The 14114-nt window shown below is 40.6% G+C and overlaps 1 protein-coding gene across 1 annotated transcript in view; it reads left to right on the top strand.

Annotated features, from left to right (window-relative positions):
• Positions 1–11289, top strand: part of ANKRD13A (ankyrin repeat domain 13A) — a 38617-nt gene extending 27328 nt beyond the window's left edge. The window contains exons 9-14 of the mRNA XM_023513238.1: positions 639–769; positions 2172–2329; positions 2953–3066; positions 6004–6164; positions 8099–8166; positions 9156–11289. Coding sequence (XP_023369006.1) covers positions 639–769; positions 2172–2329; positions 2953–3066; positions 6004–6164; positions 8099–8166; positions 9156–9351 — 828 coding nt within the window. The 3' untranslated portion in view covers positions 9352–11289. The remainder of the gene's footprint in view (positions 1–638; positions 770–2171; positions 2330–2952; positions 3067–6003; positions 6165–8098; positions 8167–9155) is intronic.
• Positions 11290–14114: the final 2825 nt, after the last annotated feature.

The following is a 14114-nucleotide window of genomic DNA, read 5'->3' on the forward strand; positions in this document are numbered from 1 at the left end:
AACCTCCAACTCCTAGGCTTAGGCAATTCTCTTGCCTCAGCCTCCTGAGTAGCTGGGACTACAGGTGCCTGCCACAATGCCCGGCTATTTTTTGTTGCAGTTTGGCCGGGGCGGGTTCGAACCTGACACCCTTGGTATATGGGGCCAGCGCCCTACCCACTGAACCACATTCCCCGCCCAGGATTTTATATTGTTAACAGAGCACCTTAGCAAACATTTTCTTACTTGATTCTCATGATAATTATATGAAATTGATGTAGTGGGTGTCCCTGAGGGTCAGAAAAATGAAATTACCTTTTCATTGTCAAAGTTACACAGTGACAGAGCTGGAACTTGAAGTCTTCCAAATCTCATGTGCTTTCAGGTATTTCTTTCTCTCTTGTGTAATCAGGAGAGAAAAATGTAAAGAAGAGTGGGGAAATATTTTAAAGTGGAGAAATCCTTAGACTTGCTATGGAGTTTGGTGGCACTTTGTAGGTTTTCTTGTTCTGTGCAGTCACTTAATAAAAAGAAGTTAATGACTGAAGCTTCCTGATCTGTAGCTGGTTAACATGTCTACCTCACAGACTGAGTGTGGCAGGCCTCCACTTGTGAACATCATTTGGCATTTCTGACTCTCCTGAGTTCTGGCTTGGCAGGACCTTACTACGGAATGTGCCACCGCAAACAACCCCACAGCTATCACACCTGATGAGTACTTCAACGAAGAGTTTGATCTGAAAGACAGGGACATCGGAAGGCCAAAAGAGCTGACGATTAGAACTCAGAAGTAAGAGAGATTCAGCTGCCTTTTTCAACTCATGGATTATTTCAGAAGTCTTGCTGTTTTATGCTGTTTATGTTTGGTTGTTCCTCTGCCCCTTTTTCAAAAAAATAATGTTTAAATTACTTTATGCTATGAAAGCTAACAGTAGATCACTCATTTTTTTTTTGGAGACAGAGTCTCACTATGTCACCTTTGGTAGAGTGCAGTGGTGCCACAGCTCACAACAACCTCAAACTCTTGGGCTTAAGTAATTCTCTTGCCTCAGCCTCCCAAGTAGCTGGGACTACAGGCACCTGCCACAAGGCCTGGCTATTTTTTGTTGTTGTTGTAGTTGTCATTGTTGTTTAGCAGGCCCTGGCTGGGTTCCAAACTGCCAGCCCCGGTGTATGTGGCCGGCGCCCTAACCAGTGAGCTACAGGAGCCGAGCCTAGATCGCTCATGTTATTAGCCCTTTTCCAAATAGAATAGAGATTGCTTGTAGAAATTCGTTATTTTTTTTAACTGTCAACAAGCTTCAGCTGATCAAATGAAATGTTTTCCACCAGCTATCAATGTCTTCTAGCTTGTCATTTAAGGCTGATCCAGTGGCAAGTTGTAGTGTAGGTCATTTCCCCTGATTGCCAGATTTCAGGGTGAGCTGAATTCCTTGTAGTTCTAGACCAGTGGTTTTTACACTGGTGTTCTATGAGAGGATCTTAGGTGTGTTGCAAAAATTTTTAAAGATCATAAATTATTATTTTTTGCAGTTTTTGGCCAGGGCTGGGCTTGACCTGCCACCTCCAGCACATGGGGCCGGCACCCTGCTCCTTGAGCCACAAGTGCTGCCCCATAAATTATTTTTGAAATAAGTTCAAAGTACAGTAAATATATTCTTTTTTTTAACACTTTTTTTTTTGAGACAGAGTTTTGCTTTGTTAACCTTGGTAGAGTGCCGTGGAATCATAGATCACAGTAACCTCAAACTCTTGGGCGTAAGTGATTCTCTTGCCCTAGCCTCCTGAGTAGCTGGGACTACAAGCGCCCACCACAGCATCCAGCTATTTTTAGAGACAGGGTCTTGCTCTGGCTCACGCTGGTCTCAAACCTATGAGCTCAGGCAGTCCACCCACCTTTGCCTCCCTAGTGCTGGGATTACAGGTGTGAGCCACTGCACCTGGCCTTTACTTTTTTTTTTGATCCACATAATTTAAGTGTGCCACAGAAGTTTAACTATAGGTTCACATATGCTGTGAGATAAAAAAGGTCAAGAAACACTGTTCTAGATCCGCAATAGCTCTGAATTAAGAGTTCACTGGGGAGAGTGTAGAATAAGCAGGCTGATGCTCTCTAGCCTATTGCAGAGCATTAATATCCTTTTCCCGTCTGGTAGATGAGGACTCAGTCTTTTCTTGGTTGAATCTTGCAGGTTTAAAGCAACACTATGGATGTGTGAAGAATTTCCTCTCTCTCTCGTGGAACAGGTCATTCCCATTATTGACCTAATGGCTCGAACTAGTGCTCATTTTGCAAGATTGAGAGATTTCATCAAATTAGAATTCCCACCTGGATTTCCTGTCAAAATAGGTACTGTTAAATAGACCTCAGCAACACTTGTAGGTTCTGCCTGTTTTTGTGGGTGGAAGAATGTGCTTCAGGGAATTGGAGCACTTTGAGCACAAAGTAGCATGTAATAGACTTAATAGAGGAGGCCAAAATTATCCTCTGGTTTAATTTGATTTGAAGAAATATGTTCTTGGCTTATTTTTCATAACAAAATTAAGAGGTCGTCAACCATCAGTTCTATTTACAAATAGTACTGACAGATATAAACTTCAAACTAGATACTTAATTTGAGGAAGACAATTGACACCAAGATCCTTTGATACTTAAATATGTTTTAGAATCCAAACTAGTATGCAAATGCTATATGTAATACATACTACTCATGAGGAATTTTAATTTTGGATGATTTCATATTTATGACACTTGAATCCTATCCTGGCTTAGTCACTTACTCACTTGAGATCTAGGAGAAAATGTTTAACTCTCTTAGTCTCAGTTTTCGAATCTGTATATTGGGGAGGGTGGTTATGGGGATTAAATGAAATTATATTTATAAAAAGTGCTTGGCATAGTATTAGCATAGTAAGCACTCAGTAAATATTATTCTCAGTAAAATTTACTTATGAAAGCTTTTATTTTGTTAGAAATTCCCTTGTTTCATGTCTTAAATGCACGGATTACATTTGGGAATGTTAATGGCTGTAGCACTGCTGAAGAAACTGTATCTCAAAATGTGGATGGGGCGCAGGCCAATTCAGGTAAAAAAATTTTCTGTGTGCTAAAAAATATTCATATGTTCAATCATTATACTAATTATTCAGTTTGAAATTGGAGTATCTTACAAAGCAGATCTCTGTGTTTTGTGGGTAAAAGAAAATTTTTGATTTATTTTAGATTAAGTGAAAAACAATTTGTAGAGTAGGTATGATTCTTCTTGTATTAAAAAGATAGCATGTTCTTGGGTGGTGCCTGTGGCTCAGTCGGTAGGGCTCTGGCCCCATATACCAAGGATGGTGAGTTCAAACCTGGCCCTGGCCAAACTGCAACAAAAAATAGCCGGGCGTTGTGGCGGGCGCCTGTAGTCCCAGCTACTTGGGAGACTGAGGCAAGAGAATCACCTAAGCCCAAGAGCTGGAGGTTGCTGTGAGCTGTGATGCTACAGCACTCTACCGAGGGCAACAAAGTGAGACTCTGTCTTTAAAAAACAAAAAAAGCAAAGACAGCATGTTCTTAAAAATCAACTTTATTGAGGTGTAACATACATAAAATGCTCCCATTTTAAGTGTGACAGTTCCCATACATTTCAACACATGCATCATATAACTACCACTACAATCAAGATGGAGAGCATTTTTAAATGCCCCCAAATTTCCACATGTTCCTTTGCCATCAATCCAATACATGCTTTTAGATGCTATTGACTTATTAAATAAGTAAATTGACTTATTAATTTTATTTTCCAGTTAATAGAATATAGAAATACTTATTTTTATATTTTAATCTTGTATCTTGTAACATTATTAAATTCATTTGACTTAGAAGATTCCTTAGAATTTCTTACAGACATGATTATGTCTGTAAATAAAGACAATTTTACTTTTTCCTTTCCAATCTTTAAACTTTTTATTTCTTTGTCTTGCCTTATTACATTAGCTAGGATGTCCAGTACAGTGCTGAATAAAGGTGGTAAGAAAGACATCCTTGCATCGTTCCCGATTTCAGGGAAGAATGGGTGTTTCATCATTAGCTATGATGTTAGCTGTCAGTTTTTTTGTAGATATCCTTTATTAGGTTGAGGAGATGCTTTTCTTATATTCCTAGTTTGCTGAGAGTTTCTATTGGTATTAAGTATTGATTTTTGTCAAATGCTTTTTATGCAACTATTGATCCTATAGTTTTTCTTCTTTAGTCTTCCAGTATAAGGAGTTAAAAGGTAGCATTTTAATATATGTAAATTAAAACTTCAAATAGAAACAATTGAACTCAACAACTATATACAACTTTACACTCCCTAGTAGCAATAAAATTGGGTAATGTGTGTATGTGAGATTGTGCAGCAAAAGAATACTTATCTATTTTTGCAAGGAAGAATAAATTGGTATAATTTATTGAAAAAAAAATTGACATTACTTAGTAAATTGTACATGTGTATACCCTGTGACTTCGCACTTCCTAGTATGTACCCGAGAGAAACTTGTACATGTGGGTATCTGGAGATCCCAATAAGGGACAGTAGCATCATTCATAACAGCAGAAATCTGGAAACTACCCATATGTCCTGAGATTGTAGAATATGCTAATTGTGCTGTATTAATACAATGAAATGACACACAGTGATAAAGATAAAAATGCACTGCCATGTACATCTAAGTGAATTTCAGAACCTAATGTTGAGGCTTGGCACCTGTAGCTCAGTGAGTAGGACACCGGCCACATACACCGAGGCTGACAGGTTCGAACCCAGCCCAGGCCAGCTAAACAACAGTGATAACTGCATTTGTGTTGAATTCAAAAACAAGCTAAACCAAACTATTAAAATTATATACATATGACGCAACTCCAGAGAAGAGCTACTAGATAGTGAAAAGCACTATTCTGCATTGTATATTTAACTCTAGAGAGGAGGAAGGGACATTGTTAAGAAGTGGGTATAACTGGGGTGTAGTATTTGTAGTATTCTGTGTTTTAGTACACAGGCATTTGTTTTTATTGTCATTTTTCTTGTAAGTGTTCAGATATTTTATATACTTTCTTTTATATGTTTACCATACTACATAATACAAAAGGAAATAATAGGCCAGATGTGGTGGCTCACACCTGTAATCCTAGCAATGTGAGAGGCTGAGGTGGGAGGATCCTTTGAATTTAGGAATTCAAGACCAGCCTGAGCAAAGGGAGACCCCATCTCTACTAAAAATAGAAAAACTAGTTGGGCATGGTGGCGAGGCCTGTAGTCTCAGGTACTCAGGAGGCTGAGGCAGGAGGATTGCTCCAACACAGGAGTTTGAGGTTGCTGTGAGGTAGGCTGAGGCCATGGTACTCTAGTCCAGAGCAACAGAGTGAGACTCTGTCTCCCCAAAGTCCCCCTAAAACAAACAAACAAAAGGAAAAAAACACATTGGCGTGACTGTGTATATGTTTAAACGTGCATACTCACAGTAAGGATGGACTAAGGAGAGAAGTTTTCACTTTTCATTTTACACATTCTGTACTTTATATTATTTTTTCACTAAAACAAGGCCAAGAAAAGGCCATACTTGTGTATTTTTTTCTGTTATCATTATTCTCTCTCATAATCTTTCACATAATCACAAACTTTATTATCAATTGGGTCCTTTCTTCTTTTTTTTTTTTTTTAAATTTAAAAAGTATTGGCTGGGCATAGTGGCTCACACCTGTAATCCTAGCACTCCGGGAGGCCAAGGCAGGTGGATAGTTTTGAGTTCATGAGTTCGAGGCCAACCTGAACAAAAAAGCAAGACTTCCATCTCTACTAAAAATAGAAAAAACCGAAGAAGAAGGATCACTTGAGCCCTAGTTAGAGGTGTTGCTGTGAGCTATGATGTCACAGCACTCAACCCAGGGCAACAGCTTGAGACTCTTGTCTAAAAAAAAAAAAAAAAAGAAAAAATTTAAAAAGTTGGAGTAGAAATTAATTGTAATAACTCAGACACTGGATGCCTTTTGTGTTTCAGCTTCCCATGTCACAAACTTTGAGGTCGATCAGTCTGTGTTTGAAATTCCTGAATCTTACCACATTCAAGACAATGGCAGAAATGTGCATTTGCAAGATGAAGATTATGAGATAATGCAGTTTGCCATCCAGCAGAGCCTGCTGGAGTCCAATAGGAGTCAGGTGTGTTGTCAGAATACATGGTAAGGCTTGGGAGGGCACACCTTCTAGTTTGGCCTGTTTGGGGCTAAAGTAGAAGACTTATTCTAAAGAACAAGTTTGGCACACTCACGGCATTTACTCAGATAATTTTTATATTTTATGCACCTAGACTCTTCACAAAATCTTGTTATGTAAGAGACCATCTGCATAACCCCGTCAGCACCAGTCACAGGATATCTTCAGATAGACTTTGTTTTTATTCATATTCACCCATGTAGCTCAAGTTGTGCTTTATAATTTTCTAGTACTAAAGCAGTAAATTCATGTTAATTCATACTATCATATTTTTTCTGGAAGATTATCCATGGTTGGTAGCCTCAGATGAAAGTAGTTATGTGGATTTTAATCCCAACTCCCTCCCCAGGGGGTATCATCTCCTTAAACTCTGTGTCTCTAGTGAAATGCAGAGGTAAGGACAGAACAGACTTGTGTAAGAAGAGCTACTTATTTTTTTTTTTGAAATGGGGTCTCACTGTGTTGCCCAGGCTGCAGTGCACTGGTATAATCATAGCTCACTTCAGTCTTGAACTCTCAGGCTCAAGTAATCCTCCCGCTTCAGCCTCCTGAATGGCTGAGACTATAGGGCACACCACCCTGCCCAACAGAACAGTCAACTTTTATATTGTTCTCCCTCCAGGCCTTATCTACAATCCAAGACTTGAGGTCCTCTTTCCCCAATAGAACACTGTCCCTTCCCTCCTGTGCTCTTGGCTCTACTAAGTTGAGGACTGATCTGCCTCTGGAGTCTGGACACAGACTCTGGTGTGTCTGTTTATTGCTTTGTTGGTTTTTTCTCTTTCTATCATTCATTCAGCAGCCATTTGCAGAGTGTCTGATTTTTGTCAGGCACTGGGAATTCTTTGGTGATGCAGCCCTGACCCCTGCTTTTACAGGGCTGCTAAGCTTTGAGAATAGTACCCACACTCTAGCATCCCCACTGGCTCAGGCTATGGCTTTCTGGTTTTGTCCTTGAGTCTCAGAGCTTGGGTGATCTGAGTACCCTCCTTCATTTCGCCTTGCCACCATCATGGACCCCTTCCCAGACCCATTCTGGTTTCTGAGGCTGCTAGGCTGAGAGCCAAACCCTGGAGCAGGCATAGTCCCTTTGGGAGGCCTCCTGGGAGAAGACCCCACCCTGGGCATCACTGTCAGCTCAGTATGCTTTCCCTTTCCCAATGTCAGTGACCTTATCTCTTCCCCCGAGTATCTACATAAGCCTTGTTTGATCATAAGTTTGCTAAGGAGAGTAGTCAAAGTCAAAGACTATGAATAGTGGATTGTCTTCTAATCTTGCCCTAAAAGAATTGCCTGCTTTCGTCATTTAAACTCTGCACAAGGTGAGCTGTTTTTAATAGAGTGATTTTGTGGAAAGTATGAAAAGTATGACTCATAGTATGGCTGTGAGTCAGGCTGTGGCATATGTCATACTATCTGACATGTAGGTGGTGTTTGCAAGGTAACCCAAGTCCCTATTGGTTCTTTACACAGCACTATCAATAATGGGCACATAAATTTTTTTTTTTTTTTGAGACAGAGTCCCATTATGTCACCCTCTGTGGAATGTCATGATGTCACAGCTCACAGCAACCTCAAACTCTTGGGCTTATGTGGTTCTCTTGCCTCAGCCTCCCAAGTAGCTAGGACTACAGACACCTGCCACAATGCCCAGCTATTTCTTTGGTTGTAGTTGTCATTGTTATTTGGCAGGCCCGGGCTGGATTCGAACCCTCCAGCTCTGGTGTATGTGGTTGGCGCTCTAGCTGCTGAGCTACAGGAGGCGCCAAGCCTAGCACATAAATGTTTTAAATTTTGCCCTTGCTGCTTTTGTTTCCTCATCAGTAGGGAACCCATTCCTTCTAAGAGGTATTCATGTCTATCATGTTTTTTTTTGCTAGGAACTTCTAGGACCAGCTTCAAATGGTGGGATCAGCCAGACACATGCCTATGAAGACCAGTTTGAGAGGTGATTGATGTAACTTTGTTAAATTGAGGTTGACACAGGTGCTCAATACATGGGCACATGCACTGTGCCATGTGTTTGGTCCCTAGGCAGTTGTGTGGTGCTGTGCTTCCTGTTGTAGCAGTTACTCATGAAAATAGGTCTGAACTTTCCATAACCAGTGTCCAGGAATGAGTGATAGAACTGTTGCCTAGTTCATAGGTCAGCACCATTGGGAGAAAAGCACCAATGTTTTCTGATTGGTTTGTTCTTCTATGAAGAGATGATCACAGAGTATAAATGTCTTCAGTGGGAAGTTTATATATAAATATGGGAAATTTTGAGGAAAATCCACAGAGATGATTAGATTATCTTTTTTTAAAGAAGGACAACTTGGCTCGGTGCCTGTGGCTCAAGTGGCTAAGGCGCCAGCCACATACACCTAAGGTGGTGGGTTCAGATCCAGCCCGGGCCCACCAAACAACAATGATGGCTGCAACCAAAAAATAGCCGGGCGTTGTGGCGGGCGCCTGTGGTCCCAGCTACTTGGGAGGCTGAGGCAGGAGACTCGCTTGAGCCCAGGAGTTGGAGGTTGCTGTGAGCTGTGATGCCATGGCACTCTACCCAGGGGGACAGCTTGAGGCTCCTGTCTCAAAAAAAAAAAAAAGAAGAAGAACTCAAGATTCATCTTACAAACCATCTTCTTATACTTTAGGCATTTGTGAGAATGGGTTGATGAAGAACCTGGGTTTTCCTTTTAAACATATCAAAGTTCAGCTCCATCACTTAGTAGTGGTGTCATCTTGGCCAGGTTTCTTAACCTCCCTGAGCCTTTGGTTTCTCATTTGTATACAGCACCTACCCCAGAGCTATGTAGTATTAAATGGCATTGTGCATGTAAAGTATCTGGCACTATGTGCACTTAGTAAGCAATTAAGAAAAAGTAGCTGCTGCTGCTGCGCCATGGTTATAATAATAATGACTGTCTTATTTTTTCCCATTTTCCAACCTAGGGCCATCCAGGAGAGCCTCCTCACCAGCACTGAAGGCCCATGCTCTGGTGCCCCAACTGATATGAGCAGTTTTGATAGTGACTTGCAGCTAGCCATGGAGCTCTCTGCCAAAGAGCTGGAGGAACAGGAGCTCCGACTCCAGGAGGAAGAGGCTGAGCTCCAGCAAGTCTTACAGCTGTCACTCACTGACAAGTAGACATTTCTGCCCATAGGCTGCACAAAGCAGAGGCTCTGGGTTGCCATGGATGTTGGCAACCAGGGCCCCAGGGCTAAGGGCCTGCACCTCGTGTGTGCAGCAGATGGCAGCTGCCCCTTCTTTACCCAGGTGCAGAACCAGGGATTCCTAGGCTCACCCAGGACGCTCCCCAGGGTGAAGGGCCTGGGATTGGCAGGCCCTATCTTTAGGCCACGGGGAAGAGAGCATTGTCACTTTCCATTAGCTGTATTGGCTTGCAGGTCACGTTTTTACTACCAGCTTTAGACAAAACCCCAATCCCTGCAAGTTTGTAGATACATTTTTATTAAGGAGTGATAACAAGTTATTGCAGAGTCAGGGTGCTTTTATATATGAGAGAAGCGGCAGCAGTAGAGTGTGGTTTATGAGAGTTTGAGGCATTTCTTTACTGTTCACCAAAGAAATGGGTAATCTGTGTTGATCTACTCTTTATTTTTACCTTTATACAGGGTTTCTAGGACATTGTCATTATTCCCTCCTCCATCTCCGTATTATTCCATTCCTTCCATCCATCCCCAGCTGAAGTTAAAGAGGAGATATGTACAGTATCTATTTTAGATTATGATTAACTATTTGCATCAAATTAAGATATACAAATGACCGTGGCTGTTGCCTTAGCCTTAAAAATTACTAATTGTTTCAAACCACCTCACTCCACTTATTGAGGGATCTGATTTGAACTTATAAAGGCAATTCCTTTGAAAGCAGGATCCTTCTGGCTAAATCAAAGGCAGCTAATCCTGTCTGAAGGAGCAGCTAGAGCAGTGGTTCTCAATGCCGTGGCCCTTTAATACAGTTCCTGGGTCGTACCCACAGGTTGAGAACCACTGAGCTAGAGGAATCTGAGGCTTGTTCTTGAAGTGGGCAAGCTAGCCAAAGTACTAGAACAGCCTACAACCAAACCTGTTCTACGCCTGCCCTAGTGAAGGATTTCCATGTAAAAACCTAGGAAAACTCCATTGCATGCCTAGTCTTACTTGAGAGGAAAGCTGGATTTGAAATTAGAAAAGGAGCTTAAAACAGAGTTCACTGGCTCTTCATTCTAAAGGGAAAATGATTCCACATTGCTTTTTAGAGTTCAGCATCTTTCTGGATAAATATATTTTTTAACAGAATTTTTATTATTTTTAAAAGATATAAAAACAACTACTCCCATCAGTAGCAATACAAGGTTATACATTTTAACCAGATTTTCTCAGGCCTTTTTTGGATACCTTTAGTAGTTAACTATTTTGTCAAACCCTCTTGTAAATAACCATCACACAACACACAGAACTCTGTGGAATACAGCTGAGGGCACCACTCACGCTGGCCCGCGTGTTCATTCCCACAGACTGCACTGAAATATCCCGGTTAACAATACCCTCCTCTGTTTGGCATCTGTTTCCTCTGTTGCGCTTCTTTTAGGATAGGAAGAGAAACATAAAGTACTGTTCCAGTTAACATATCATACAGTTAGTGTCGACAGTGAGATGTTCCTAGACACAAAAGAATTGTGCTTTTAATCCCATATAACCATCTGCCTTTTTTGTCATGGTCTCACCAAAATTCCTTCTGTACACACAAGGCCAGTATAGGCAACTTCACATTTGTTTCAAATATGCGGCTTGGCATTTTTGTTTACTTGTTTACATGAAGTAAACATTGTTGGTGTGAAGACACAATTCTTGGGAATGGCTGCAGTTAGGCCATGTTGTTTACTCACTATGGTGAATCATAGGTAACTTCTACGTTTGCATTCCATTGCTCTGCTCCCCAAGGTCTCCGATTTTCTCGCCAGGGAGTCATATAAAAAGGGACTGAGCATCATATCAACCTGTTGCAGCATTTTTCAAATACCTGTTCACTCTTAAAATGCAAATAAAGACTGCTTCCTTAGGGTGCTCATATAATATTCCAGTCTTTGAGTCTTCTCATGTTTTTTTCTAGTTGCTGGTTGCACCCACACTCCTATTGTCTGTCAGGAGAACATTAAAACATGTCACAGTACTGTTGTACAGGATTACAAAGTAGCATGCTGCCTTCAGCCTTCCTGGGCTGAAGTTATAGACCCCACGGCTACAAATGGAAACTAAAACCAAGCCAGTGTTGGGTCTGCTCTGAGACTCCTCCCTGGTTTTCCTGGAGGCGGACTGGCACTTGTTGGGTAAGGGAAGCCAAGCCAACCCCAAATCTCAGAGTGAATGTATCTCTCCTTTGAAGCCAGAGTGCTTTATGAGGGTGATCTTTGTCCAAACTCATTCTATATCTAAATATGGTGGTATTAAAAACAAAGAGCAGTGGCAAATAAAAATGTTTGGGTTCCAGAAAGACGTAAAGGAGCTGCTTTGCTTTTGTCAAAAAGTAAACACCAGTACTTTGAGCCATGAGAACACCATGAAGAAAACTGTTACAGGTAGTCCCGGTTACAAACAAGATAAGGTTCTGTTGGTTTGTTCTTAAGTTGAATTTGTATGAAAGCTGGCACAGGTACGTTTACCTATTACCTGTAATAGCCCCGCTCATCAAGTGTAAGTCATATATCAGTTGATGTTTGTAACTCAGGGATTTACTGTAACAGCTTCTGTTAAGTGCAAGTTGTATGTCAGTCAGATGTCTGTAACTTGGGGACTGCTTGTATTCTTAGGCCAAGAGGTGCAACATCTATGGATTATTTAGTTTACAACTGGATAGTTTCTTTAGGTTCATAAACAAGTGGCTCCTTTATCAGCAGAACTTTAATTGGGAAACTTCTGCACATTAGATACTGCTAGGATAAAGGTAAGTAACCCTTTGTTACTAAGGCTAACAAAGTTTCTAAGGTACTTTGCTCTGTGAAAAAGCTTGCCACACATTATATAATGTGGAAGAGTCTGTTCTAAATGACAAGAAAGGAAAAAAAATGACAGGAAAGAGAATTGTCCTGGTTCCAGCCTCCCGCTGACCACACCACAGATGACGTCAAGGAAGATGAACTGAACTATGGAAATTTCAAATGACTCTTCGTGAAGGTGATGGAGTTGAAAGTCTAAAAATACAGAGGGTGCCCCCAAAATATATACACCTAACAAAGGAAATAGCTGTATTAAAATTATAATAATATATACTGATAACAAAAGTTGACTACATGTTTTGTTTTTTTCTAGACAGAGTCTCTGTTGCCTTAGATACAGTGCTGTGCCATCATCATAGCTCACAGTAACCTCAAATTCTTGGGCTCAAGCACTCCTCTTGCCTTGCGTCTCACATAGCAGGGCCTAGAGGCCTGTGCCATGATGCCCAGCTGTTTTTTTCTATTTTTAGTAGAAACGGTCTTGCTTTTGCTCACGCTGGTCTCAAACTCCTGAGTTCAAGCAATCCTCCTATCTTGGCCTCCCAGAGTGCTTCAGGTGTGAGCCCACCCTGCCTGGCCGGAAATTAAGCACCTCTTGTAATTGCAGAAGTCAAATGTGACTTGAGTATTACAAATTTAATAGTTTTTTTTCCCTTAAAATGTGTGTGTGTATGTGTGTGTATATATATATATATTTGATACCCTCTGTATGTGTGGGCTTAAGACTATGGTCCAGCTAGAAATATAACATGCTAATAACATCCCAGAACCCCTAAATCACAAGCAACATGGGAAGACTTCTTTAAAGAAAGTTTAGTGTTGGCTAATATAGTTTATTTTTATCTGATTGATACAAATTAATTGGATGTGTTCATTTGGGTACAGAATTGGTACTGGCACAATGTGGTTATGAAGTTTAGAGTTTGGCTATCACCTCCTCCTGTGCCTCCAAAGATGAAGGCCAGGGAAAATAATTCCACTTGAAAGTACAAGTTGACCAGTCTTTGGTGCATAAAATTTTTAGTATAATTCTCTTTCCCAGAATTGATGTTTTTATCTTTAGGCATCTCTTTGCAATAAGCCTCTTTCTACAAAGATTTGTCTGTCTTTAGCATGAAATCTTATAAAAAACAGATGATAAAATTAGAATATTTAGACTGGATTTTACATTTGTGTGTGGAACTGCAAAATTGTTTCAGAAAACTGGAATATGAGCCCACTGCTGTTATTACTGAGCAAATGGCAAGGATTATAGGATTGGCAAATTTTTAGTGTTTCCATTTAAAATCCTAAAAATGGCAATAAATATTGTGGCAGTACATCAAAACCAGTGTTCCAGATGAGATGGGGATGTGCTTCTGGGACTGAATTCTGTCAATGCCACATGCTATAACCATGAACTTCTATGCGGCAGGCCAACTGTGCTGATTCATTTATTTACATCTGTATTAGTTTTCACATCACTGCATCTTCACAGCAGTTAACAGTGTATGTGGTACACAGATAAGAAAACTGAGGCTCTGGAGACTTTAAGCCTGTTTTGCAACTGGAGCTAGGATAAGAATCTAGGTCTTCTAACTCCTGGCCCAGCGTGAGAGTTGGATTATGGCTTTTCCTAGAGTCAAGGGTGTTATTTCACACTATGAATTTAGAATTTCACTTCACAGCGCTAAGAGATTAGATCAGATTCAGACATACATACCCTGCATTTCAAACACTCTGGGAAATAATTACTAGAACAACATATGTGATTTTACTTTAATTGCCAATTTTTGCTCAAAAGCACAAAACAGCAAACATTTCAATGGCTCAACATTACAAAAAACAAATTCTTCAGTTAAACAGTTACAGTATTCCACATCAGTTATTTCACATTAAGTACAGGTTAACAAAAATAAAGAGATCAGTGCTG

The sequence above is a fragment of the Otolemur garnettii genome, unplaced genomic scaffold, assembly GCF_000181295.1.
Source record: "Otolemur garnettii isolate 467f Iridium unplaced genomic scaffold, OtoGar3 scaffold00038, whole genome shotgun sequence".
In the NCBI taxonomy this organism is placed as follows: domain Eukaryota; kingdom Metazoa; phylum Chordata; class Mammalia; order Primates; family Galagidae; genus Otolemur; species Otolemur garnettii.